Below are 12,730 nucleotides of genomic sequence, written 5' to 3'. Positions count from 1 at the left end.
TTCTCAAGAAAAAAGATTCAAGTGCATAAGCTGAATTTGAAGAAGTCACATTCATAGAGAATTTCTCCATTATAGAAAATGAGTTTGATTTGAAGACGGATTGCTCTGTGTGTGTGTGTGTGTGTGTGTGTGTGTGTGTGTGTGTGTGTGTGTGTAAAGGAGCAATAGTTCTTAACAAATTGAAAATAATCAGACTCCATGTGCCAGGGAGGCACAGAAGGACTGGTGTAAAAATCTTGCTTCTGGTCTAGTTCCTGTAGCAAATGCTGTCTGCCCCCATCCCCTTCTCTTAGACTCAGAGCAGGCTCACCAGAACCAGGTGGCATCAAAGAGAACCTATAAGTAAAGAAGAGACCATTCTTCCTTATAAGAGATTTGAGGAATCTCTGGAGTTAAGCCAGGGTTTGGCTAACATGGAAGAAATGGAATCTATGCAGTGGCAAAAGATAGCTACCGAGGATTGGAAGCAAGGCAGGTCTCTCTGGCTAGAAAGGAAGTCTCCAGTGTCTCTGGCAAGTAAGGTGACTCACCATAATTTTTTATGTTACACGTAAGCCACTGGGAAATATTAGTATTGAACATTTAGTGAGTATTTACTATGTGTCAGCACTGTACAGTGCAAAGATGACCTCATTTGATCTTCAAAATAATGAATGAGGTAAGTACAGAGTAACTGAGGCACGGAGAGGATAAATTACATTCCCAAGGTCACACAGGAAGTGGGAGAGCCAGGATCTGGATCCAGACTGACTGACTGCTGAGGCCCCCACTGGATCTGAAGGGAGCCAGAGCTCTCAAGTTTGGCCAGACTCCTGCCCACCAAGCAACACCACAGTTACACTGACTACTTCATTTCATGCATCTGAAAAGCACGTTCCACCTCAGCACATCTCTCCCAGAATCAGGTCCAAAACATTTCCCTGAATATATTTTTAATGGCCACCTTCCTCCAAACATAACACACCAGTCACCCAGGCAGTGGAAAGAAGTGCTTAGGAGCAGAGGCTCTCCTGTCCCAGAGATCTGGGTTACCTCCTAGCTCTACTAGCAGCTGTGTGAAACTGAGCAATGTATCTAACCTCTCTTGAAGCCCCAGTTCTCTCATCTGTAAGATGGGAATAATAGGCTTGTTGTGAAGATGACCCAAGATCATCTATGAAAGTCATTAGCACAACATTTGGCAACAGTAAGAGTAGCCATTATTATTCAGATTGAACAAATAGCTTTAATTATCAATGCTGAGGCAGTCAGAGTACTGCAATATTTCTCAAACTTCAATGCACAATAAATACCTTTGACTTCATGATCCAGAGAACATATATCCATGTATATATGTGAGCATATATATTTTTAAAAATTTCACAAAGTAATACCTGCCCTTATTACATAAGATGATACACTCTCATAATCTCTATTTTATTCCATTTTATTTTGTAAAAGCTGGTGATGACTCTGTTTTTTGGCATACCATTGAGTCATGACCTTCACTTTGAAAAATATGGATACATATTAGTAAGCAAAAGCTTTGAATATTCATTTCCACCACTTCCTTGCTCTGTGAGCTTACTTGGCAAGTCACTTTATCTCCCTGAGCCTCCTTTCCTCATCTGTAGAATGGGGATGACGGCAACATTGAAAGGACTGGGGGTAATCCATTTGCACAGCAAGCAGGTCCTCAATAAGTAGTACTTGTTAGATTACACTAAAAAATGTAACCCTCAACTCTTAAAACTTTGATATGCACTCTGTATACAAAATAGGATGCTTTGGATGCTTGCCCCTCAGAGCATGTTTGGGCATGAGTTATTTAAATCTAGCATGAACAGGCCTTCTGTTTTACCTCAGGATTTCACCTTTTCTCTAAATCCCAAACATTCCAAATCCTCTCCTAGGAATCAAGAGAAAAGTGAAAGAATGGATGGCTGGCACTATGGAGAACAGTATGGAGGTTCCTTAAAAAACTACAAACAGAACTATCATATGACCCCGCAATCCCACTACTGGGCATATACCCTGAGAAAACCATAATTCAAAAAGAGTCATGTACCAAAATGTTCATTGCAGCTCTATTTACGATAGCCAGGACATGGAAGCAACCTAAGTGTCCATCAACAGATGAATGGATAAGGAAGATGTGGCACATATATACAATGGAATATTACTCAGCCATAAAAAGAAATGAAATTGAGTTATTTGTAGTGAGGTGGATGGACCTAGAGACTGTCGTACAGAGTGAAGTAAGTCAGAAGGATAAACACAAATACCGTATGCTAACACATATATATGGAATCTAAAAAAAAAAAAAATGTCATGAAGAGATTAGTGGTAGGATGGGAATAAAACACAGACCTACTAGAGCAAGGACTTGAGGATATGGGGAGGGGGAAGGGTAAGCTGTGACGATGTGAGAGAGTGGCAGGGACATATACACACTACCAAATGTAAATTAGATAGCTAGTGGGAAGCTGCAGCATAGCACAGGGAGTTCACCTCTGTGCTTTGTGACCACCTAGAGGGGTGGGATAGGGAGGGTGGGAGGGAGGGTGACACAAGAGGGAAGAGTTATGGGAACATATGTATAACTGACTCACTTTGTTGTAAAGGAGAAACTAATACACTATTGTAAAACAGTTATACTCAAATAAAGATGTTAAAAAAAAAGAGAGAATACAAAATTAGACACAATTATAGATCAGGAATATTCAAATAAATATGTACAGGGAGGCAAAGTTGGGTTTTTCCACAGGGTGGGAGAGAAAAGTCAATTGAACTTTTACTACAAAAAAAAAAAAAAAAAGAATGGATGGCTGGTAAATTTGACCACATACATACTGGGCAAGGGACATTCCCTTGGTAGCCATGGAATGCCAGGGGTGGTCAGGAAGAGTGGGAATCACTTCCATGGAGATACCCTCTCCCTCCCGCCAGCACACCCCATTACTTTCTCCACCAGTGCTTTTTTGAAATGCAAGTCTAACCCAATAAAAGGCCTCCTGTGCATTTGTCCAAGCTGGGGCCCTGACTCTCAGGTAGGCTGATGCCTCCACTCAGACTATCCCATAAACTCACTGAGCATCAGAGCTAGAATACTCTCATCTTTCATGAGGAGAAACTGAGCCTCAGAGAGGTAAGAAGACTTGCTCAAGGTTTCTCCACAAGGGAGGGATTGATGCAGGACTAGAAACCTGGATTCTTTACAGCAATAATCCACTGCTCTTACCACCACAGATTCCCCTGGTGAGAGACGGTAATGATGACAGTGACAATGCTGACATAGGGACAAATGACATTCATGGGGCCACACCCCATATTCCTTCTAGGCTCCACCAGTATAACCTCAAAAAGTACTAGACTGCCCTGGAGAGTTGCAGGGGAGCTGTGTGTGATTAGACTTACTCTAAACCTCAGAAATCACAACACAAATGAGTGGTTTGACCTTGGTAGGCAAGGCTCTGCTATTCTGCCATTGCCTAATACGTCATTAAAACTCCTCTTGCTGCCTCAGTCTTACTGCCCCATCTCATTTTGGATACGAAAAGGCTTTCCCTCTCAATTCACCATGCATGCCTAGAAACGATGTATAGCTACCTCTAGAAAAAAATAATTCACTCTCAAGGGACAGCGATTCACAACTATTTATGATATTCAGATATATGAATTGTCTAATTCTGAAAGTAATTCCCAAAGACAGAGCCAAGAAAGAGAAGAAGGTCCTAGCATGTTATTTGCCATCTACTATCCATAAGTGCATCAGATTCTTTGACACAATAGCAGAATATTTGAAATGCATTCGCAGCTCCTCCCTATAATAGATGGGGTTTGAAGGGGTCAGTATTCATCTGGATGAATTACTTCTTGTATGTGTGTTAACAATAAGTGCCTCTTTCAAAGTCATATCAGTTACCCGAGTATACCTTAGGCAGAAAATCTCCATGAGTCAGGTGTCCCCAAGAAGGGCAGAAGCCCCCATTCTGGAGGACAGGCGAGGTTGTGTATTCTTGCTTCTAATTTGGCCTAGGAAACCTGTGTCCCTGTGTAAACATTTAATTAAAACACTATTGTCGGGCTTCCCTGGTGGCGCAGTGGTTGAGAGTCCGCCTGCCAATGCAGGGGACACGGGTTCGTGCCCGGGTCCGGGAAGATCCCACGTGCCGCGGAGCGGCTGGGCCCGTGAGCCATGGCCACTGAGCCTGTGCGTCCAGAGCCTGTGCTCCGCAGCGGGAGAGTCCACGACAGTGAGAGGCCCGTGTACTGCAAAAAAAAAAAAAAAAAAAACCAAAACACTATTGTCCTACTAAAATAACATTTTAAAGGCAATACCTTCAAAAAAAGTATATGAAGCTTTGAAACCAGAGTGAGCAATTAGACTCCATTCCTGTTTTTCCCTACTTCATAGACATAGAGAAAATGTCCTTTGAGGAACTCTGCTGTAAGTATCCAAAGGTGGCCATAGAGAAGATCAGTGATGACTACAAAATATATTGTGAAAAGGGACCTTAAATAGGTAAGTGTTTAAACTCAGGGATAGATTTGAGACAACCAGGTAAGAGAGAATCTCCAAACTCAAGAGGCATAGCCAAAAGTATGGTCAGCAGAGAATGACCTTGTTTTTATTTTCTCCTACAAAGCCAAAGAAGGGCTTAATGAAAATCAGACGCAATTATAAATGAAGTAGGATGAGGATGAAATTGTTAATTCCTACCTTCTTACCTACTCATCACTCTGGGGTTTTAAATAACGCAGATTTGCCTTCTGCCAAGATTCCTGGAGTCAGAGATTTGTGGAAGGAGGTTTGTTGTTGGGGCGTGTTTTAGAAATAACACCCATAGGGAGTGAGGAAGGCAGAACTGGGCAGCTGTAGACGCTGAACTGTGAGGTAGTTATGATCAATGTCAGCAGATCCTATAGGAAGCTGTAAAGATAGGATGGGCCTTCAGAGTTGTCCCTCACTGAGGCAAGAAACTTTTGTATCTTCTCATTGACTCAAATGTGGCTGCCTTTGGGAGGACATAACCTCGGGTTGGTCAGTGCCCTTTGGCCAAGGCCACTTCCAGAGGGGACCTCAGCTGTGAGTGTCAGCAGCCAGTGACTCCAGGCAGCTGCGGGAACGAGTGCTTTGCTCCTAAAGAAAGGAGCTAAGCCATGCACACAGAACTTAGCACTGGCCACTTGCTTTGTAAGGAAATTTTACCCATCTTGGAACAGTTCTTCCAGGAGTCTGATTGGTTTCTTTGCCTATGGAACTTACACAAGAAAGGCTGACAAACTTGACTACGGCTTGTCTGGAGATCACAACAAATACTTCTCCCTGCTTTGCTACCCATGATAGATTCCTTTCTTGCTCAGCTAGTGGCTCTGCTGGTCTTGGGGGGCTAACTTGGCAAGATAACATAGACTTTCATCCCTGAGAACATGAGCCCCTGGTTATCATGACTTCTCAGGCTGTGACCACTCACTTGTTATCATTAAAATTGGACAAGGGAGTACCAAGAGTGCCAAATGAAAGCTCCCCTACCCCTGCTGCATAACTGATAACCCGAGTGATAATAGTCAATTGCCCTGCCAGTGCGGTGACTCCTTTGCTTGTCTGCTAGCCTCCTGGCATAAGAAACTTGAAGTGATTGAGTTCCTACTGTGCCCCTAGTAGAAGAATTCCCACTCTGGGAACCAGGACCTCTAGGCTAGTTCTGTCCTATACAGGAGCCACTAGCCCCATGTGGCCATTGAGCTCTTGATGTGTAGCTAGTACCAATATGTTAAATAAAATATATGACTAAAATTAATTTCACTCTTTTCCTTTTAACTTTTTAAATTTGACTACTAGAAATATTTAAATTGTATACATGGTGCACATTATATTTCTATTGGACAGTGCTGGTCTAGACCCACAGAACCTAAAGTTGTAAGGATTAAAAATTTCCCTAAGTAAATCACTGCGACTGATGGTAAATGCATCTCTTCTACTTTCATCCCTTGATTCTCATACTCAATATTCAACTTATTGAGGCCACAGCACCGTATAATGTTCTTCATTTATTAATCCTCTCTGCACCCTTACTTACTTCCATGTCCAGTCACTGACATAGAGGAACAATTAGGCCTCCATTTACCTGGGTGAACCCCTTACTATATGACAAAGGGCAGACTTGAACATAGGTGTCTGCAGTCAAGCAGCTCCCAGAGAGAATGCAAAAGGCTAGAGAGCAAAGCATGCCCATTTCCTTCTTCCAAACTCATCAATTATCTAACTCATTCTTTCTCCCATGGGAGGAGAGAAGAAGGAAAGAAAGAGGAGACAGGAATGTTATTCAGGGAGGCCTCTTCATATGATTTGAGAAAAAAATACATGCTCCTCTTAACTAATCACTTGCTCAATGTGTTGTAGAATTGGTCATCAGAAAGATTTGAGCCCAGCTCTATCTGACTCTAAAGATAATGCTAAAGTATCTTTAAAATAATGCTTGTGCCACTCACCGATATAGAGAACAAACTAATGGTTACCAGTGAGAAGAGGGAATCGCGGAGGGGCAATATAAGGGTGGGGGGAAAGGGGTTATATGATTATATGAAATCATGTGTGTGAGACATTTGAAAATTGTCAAGCACTGTAGAGTTTAAAGAATCTTTCATTCAATTCAAAAAAAAGTGAGAAAAAAATTTTAAACCCAACAGATCCCCAAATTGTATATGTATTATAATCACAACTATCTAAAATTATATACACACTGGGTGAAATAAAAACAATTATATTAGAATAGTGAAAAAAAATGCCTATGCCTATTGACGCAATACCCCAGCCCTGAAAACGTGCTGTTCCCTCATTTCTCTTTTTCCTTTCCTCGGTATATGGATCAGCTCTATGTCAGGGTACCATGAATGATCATGTGGGAGAGTAAAAAGAATACTTCACCCAGCACAGGATGCTTTGTTTTAATTGCAGGTCTTCCCAACCAAACATTTAGGATTTAATGAGTTCTTTTGATTCTTCTTTTAAATAAAATCAGTTCAAACCTTTATGCCCCAGAATGGTGGGAAGCCCAATTTTACCCTCCTTTGACTTCCCACATCCCCAGCATAGCATGAGGGCCAACAACAAAGGTACTACTGTAGCTCAATGGGAGGTCTACTTGACCAGTGGTCTTCTTTCTATTACTATAATTTAGTTTTTTCCAGGATTGTCATGTCTTTCAATTAATTGACCAATTTATCATCATGAAAGGATCTTCTTTGTCCTTGCGTAGTATTCTTTTATCTGAAATGTACTTTGTCTGATATTGAAATAGTTACTCCAGCTCTGTTTTTGTTAGTGTTAGCATAAATACTTTATTCATTCCTTTACTTATAATCTTTTTTTTTTTTTTTTTTTTTTTTTTTTTTGCGTTACGCGGGCCTCTCACTGTTGTGGCCTCTCCCATTGCGGAGCACAGGCTCCGGATGCGCAGGCTCAGCGGCCATGTCTCACGGTCCCAGCCGCTCCGCGGCACGGCACGTGGGATCTTCCCGGACCGGAGCACAAACCCGCGTCCCCTGCATCGGCAGGCGGACTCTCAACCGCTGCGCCACCAGGGAAGCCCATACTTATAACCTATTTTTAAATAGGTTCGTTCCTTTTCTTATAACATCATAACCTTGTTCCTATAAGAATGAGGAAGAGAGTGGGCCCATTGCTAAGGAGGTGACTCATGCTTTAGGACTGTTGGTGTCTTCCAGAGGTTCCCAGAACCTGGGGCCTATCCAGCAACACATTTCGAAAGAACAGGTAAGCGGAGATTCTGGAAACAAATAAGCCTTTATTGGGGACTTCCTTTGTGGTACAGTGGTTGAGAATCAGCCTGCCAATGCAGGGGACACAGGTTCAAGCCCTGGTCCGGGAGGATCCCACATGCCGCAGAGCAGCTAATAAGCCCATGTGCCACAACTACTGAGCCTGCACTCTAAAGCCCATGAGCCACAACTACTGAGACCTTGTGCCACAACTACTGAAGCCTGTGCACCTAGAGCCCATGCTCCACAACAAGAGAAGCCACCACTTTGAGAAGCCCACACACTGCAACAAAGAGTAACCCCCGCTCACCGCAACTAGAGAAAGGCTGCTCACAGCAATGAAAACCCAATGCAGCCAAAAATAAATAAATAAATAAATATCCTTCTTAAAAAAATTAAATTTAAAAAAAAGCCTTTATTCAGCATCACCCATGCTACATATTTGCTACATACACTGGAAATTATGTAACTTGGATATGACAAAGTCCTTACCCCTTAGAAGACTACACTTGAGGTGGTAAGGAAAAACCTCCCCAGAGAAAATGATTTCAGAAATAGAACAAAGCAAAATATGTCAGCTGTATGAGCAAATTAACATGGCAGGTATAGTATAAGGGCCTAGGAGTTCCAGAACAAGGGAGTCAGTAGGAGTTCTTGAAGAAGGCCTCCTTGGAGGTGCTCAGTGGGGTCAGGATGAAGGTGGGTTTTATGCTGGGTACCCAAAAACATGGCAAAAATGTGATTGTGGTATGTCTTTCTGTGAGATGCAAGGCAGTGAAATTTGCAAAGACCCAAGGAGAGGATCTAATGAATTATATGTGCAGTGGTAGTAGTGGTGAAATAGGTAAGCTCTGACAGAATAGGAGCAATAAAATAGGAAGTTGGAGAGATACTGAGAATTTGAAATCTATAAAAATTTAAAATCTGCACATTTGAAATGTTACAATAGTAAAGCATTAATAAAGTTTCACTTTATTAATTTGAATTTGAAATGAAGCCAATCCTTAAAAACTGTTGGGGAGGGGCGGGTGGGGAGGAGGGTTGGCAAAAGAGTGTAATTTCAACCAGTTAAAATTGATTATAAGTTCTGTTGATGCTAATTCCACATGGTGGTGCCACTCTGCTGAGCAAACAGAAATACCCACTATTCTTTGTCGGGATGAGACTTGAATGATTCCAGCTTTGAGTTGTGAGAAATCAGTATTCCGTCAGGTAAAAGGCAATCACTCGTTCCTGGAGAAGCATCAGGTGACAACATGACTGCTCGACTCTCCTCTCTCCCCTCCAGAGGCCCCCCTTCGATTGCATTCTCTCCCCCCCCATGGCAGTCCTTGCACACTTGCCTACCCCCCTGGTCCTCCTAACCTCCTCCCCCGCCGCCAGCAATCCCATCAGCATGCCCTTCTCGTCTCCTCAGCGATTAGAGGTTCAGGGACAAGAGATGTGCCAGCAGAGGGAGACCAGCTGCTCGCCTTCACGGCCGTTACCTTTACTGGGGACCAAGGAGGGCACAATGCACATGTCTGAGAGAAGCCAAAGGACACAGATGGGGTGGAGAGTGAGCCAGGCATTCCAGGCCCTGTCTCAGGGTGAGCTCTTTGAAAGGAGAGCCTGGTCATCTTCCTCTGACTGCTCCACTTCCTGCAGCAATTTGTAGAGGGGTCCCACGGTGCTCGTGTAACATGGAGCTTCTCTGGACCCCATCAGCTTCCAGCTGGGTTGGTAATAACAATGCCAAAAGGAAGAGACGCCATAGATTCCCAACAGGCACAAAGCATTGATCATCACATGCCAGCAGAAGAAGGTGGTGACAAACATGATGTCATTGATGTCATCATCCTGCCATGGGTAGCCAGTGACTGGTTTGTAAAGAATGAAGGCGGCCTGTACCAGCCAGGAGCCCATGATCTGAAACAGAAAGGTCTCGATCACTGAGAGTCGAAACGTGTCGGGAACCCACAGCTGTACGGTCAACACCAGCATCAGCAGCAACACCACCAAGATGAGCAGGGAGTGAACGTGCAGCTCCACCCCTGCTGAGTCCTGAGCATGTGACACCAGCAACAGCAGGAGCACATAGAAAGTCAGCACCAGGGTCCCTTTTTCTAGGGGCACGCAGCGCTGAGGCAGCACGTTCTTGCTCACGACCTCTACACAGCCGTTGACGGTGAGAAGGATGAATATGGTGAGGTGCTGCCACTCTTGGGCGTACATAAATCTCGGTGGCAGCTCCCTGTTCATCAGTATCAGCCCTCTCTTCACGCAGCTGATCTCGTACACGATCAAGCCGGAGCCAGCCAGCATCTTCAGCAAACCTCCGTAGGATATTTTCCACAGCCTGGCCCATCTCCCCTTATTCCTGGGAGGGGATGAGGGATACAGGAAAGAGTCACTGACTATCACAGCTTTGGAGACCGCTACCGCTTGATACAGTCCATATGAAAGTAGAAACAGCCCTGGGTACACATGACCGATAAAGGTTCCCATCGAACTCGAAATCCCTCTAAGGAAGGTGAGAAGAGTAAAACCAAAGCACGTCCACACCTTCTGGGGCCACTTCAAGATCTGGACTTTGGAAAGAATTGCCTTCCACCAACTTTGATCATTTCGCCCCACCCACTGCTCCCCCACAGAGAGGAAATGCTTCATGAAACAAGCCTACGACTTCGGTGGTGTAAAGCCTCATTGTTTCATTCCATTCTGGGACGTTGGGAACGAACTGGCTTCTGCCAAAGGAGAAGAAAGCTGGTGAATGTGCCTTTAGGGGCTCCCCTCTAGGGCCCCTGGGGCACTTCCGGTCATACTTGTCCCTTTCTCCTATGGCTTCCTTCCCTTGGTACTGCCCAGCACTCAGAGAAGGACACAGAAGCATGGGCTGGGGTTAGGGGTTGCCATGGTCTCCGGAGGAAGCCTGGGCACTCACAAATCCTCGCGTTTCCTTCGGTATCTCTCAGACATAACTTTGAAGGAATTGCAGTGCTTTCCTTCTGGACACAAATATTTAAAAGCGTTTGGATATATGAGCATGTTTCACACATGCCTGGCTTTTCTACTCTTCTTTTCTACTCTTCTCTTTTACATTTTGAGGATCACCAAGCTCCCTTCCTCTCCTCCCTTTATCACTTTACCTCCCCACCTTTGTCTCCCCACTTCAGCATTTCTACTGGCCAGTAAATGGATCAGAAAAGCTAACTTTTGAAACTGATTTTAGGGACAGTGGGTGTTTTATACTGTGTCAACCTAACTAAGCTTGAGCCACGTTTCCTAGCGTTACCTTCCCTGTATGGTTCCAGATTGAGTTGGCTGTAAGAGCAGTTGACATGGGAATCTGAAGATAGAAGTGAAGCAGCAACCTAAGACACTCTGAAGATGTAGGGTACCAGGCGCCACTGCAGTTCACACATTCAGTTACCGATCTGCCGGCTCACCTACTTGGCATGGGCAGCCAGGCCTACAGCTTCCTCAGCTTCTCTTTGTGCGAAGGGCACCAGCTGCTTCTGCAGGCCACCTGCCACTGAAGTATGAGGTGATGAGAGGAAGACAGAGGCTTCAGTCTATCTTCATAAGCTGCAGTTTGTCCTTGCTCTTCCCCAACTTCGTGTAATAGACTTCTTCCTGACTGCTGCCAATGTGAGCTGAAATGGCCTCCACCCCATCACACAGAGAGGCAAGAGCCTTCCATAGACTTCCTCACTACAAATGTGTAAGGTCTAATATCCATGAGAAATCCATAGTCCCATGATCTATCCCTAACTGATACAAGGGATTAAGGTGTAATCCCTAAAGTGTAGATACCGTTGAGAGGAGTGACTCCAGTGAGCTAGTGTTGGCCATTTGGATTTTAATGTGAATTAGCCCATCAGCTTCATTTATCCATGACTCTGCTAGTGCCTAATGCACCTCAGAAGACAGAGTCCTAGGTATTGGGTAACAGACAGCTGAGTATAAGGCAGAGAGGATGGTGAGGAACAAAATACAGATAATGTGAAGCTCACAAATGTCCTGGGTTTACTGTGGAAGGTACATGGAATAGGAATTTCTCTGAGGGTGATAATAATGCTGAGGGGAGAAGTTCACTGCTCAGTCTGAATGGTACTGACATCACAGTCTTCTGTGTAAGCATCTGTTCTTACAGTACAAATAATGCTGTGGGGCAGAGAGGCAGCACCTCTAGGCTGACAGTGCCCCTAGTGAAGAGGAGGAGAACTTACACACAGGTCACAGCACCGCCTCTGAGACCTCAACTCCTACCCAACTACCTACACTTCCGCAAGTCCGCTTAATTCCAGAAAAAGTTAAATCTCTTTCTGCCCTTGAGGATGACAGTAATTCAGATTTCTTCTTGCTGTTTAGAGGTTTGGTGGGGCTAGGGATTTGAGTGTGAAGGGAGATTAGAAAAGCAAAGCTTAATTCAGCTTTCTGAGGGAATTTGCTAATTTAAAATTTTTACATTAGGTATTTTTTATTCAATTAATGTATAGTCATTGTTGAAAAATCAGATAAAATACACTAGCAAAAAGAAGAACTTTACAAATCATCTGTAATTCCATAATCTGGAGGTGACCACTGTTACCACTGAGTTATAGAAACACAGTTCTAAGAAGATAGCATGAAGAAGTGAAAAATGCATCAACTAGAAGTCAGAAATCTGGGTTCTTACTCCTGTTCTCTCTGATTTGCTGCATGCCATACCCCTCATTGAAAAAAACTGTGTGTTGAACTTGATTTCCTATTAAACTGAAAATAAAAGGGCACAGAAATAAGCATATTTATCTTCTGTCTTCTCCCTTTTGGTGAATTATCATAATACTGGGAGAGGTCTGTAGGGCTCAATGCTCAGAGGGTGGAGATTCAAAGGGAAAATCCGAGTGACACTTCTGAAGTAAGTCAGGAGGAGAGAACCCGAGGGATTCTCTTGGGTTCTTGGTTTTGCTGCAGGAGAGGCACAGGGTCCATTGTTCCTCTA

At 43.9% G+C, this 12,730-nt stretch overlaps 2 protein-coding genes across 2 annotated transcripts in view; both read right to left on the bottom strand.

The window, feature by feature from the left end:
* Positions 1-12,730, bottom strand: part of RGSL1 (regulator of G protein signaling like 1) — a 99,425-nt gene that overhangs the window by 60,763 nt on the left and 25,932 nt on the right.
* Positions 9,161-10,251, bottom strand: LOC131759634 (transmembrane epididymal protein 1A-like). The gene has a single exon (XM_059069036.2). The coding sequence runs from the start codon at positions 10,249-10,251 to the stop codon at positions 9,349-9,351; it is 903 nt and encodes a 300-aa protein (XP_058925019.2). The 3' UTR covers positions 9,161-9,348.

The sequence above is a fragment of the Kogia breviceps genome, chromosome 1 (genome assembly GCF_026419965.1).
Source record: "Kogia breviceps isolate mKogBre1 chromosome 1, mKogBre1 haplotype 1, whole genome shotgun sequence".
In the NCBI taxonomy this organism is placed as follows: Eukaryota; Metazoa; Chordata; class Mammalia; order Artiodactyla; family Physeteridae; genus Kogia; species Kogia breviceps.
This window is presented reverse-complemented; position numbering and strand designations above follow the sequence as displayed.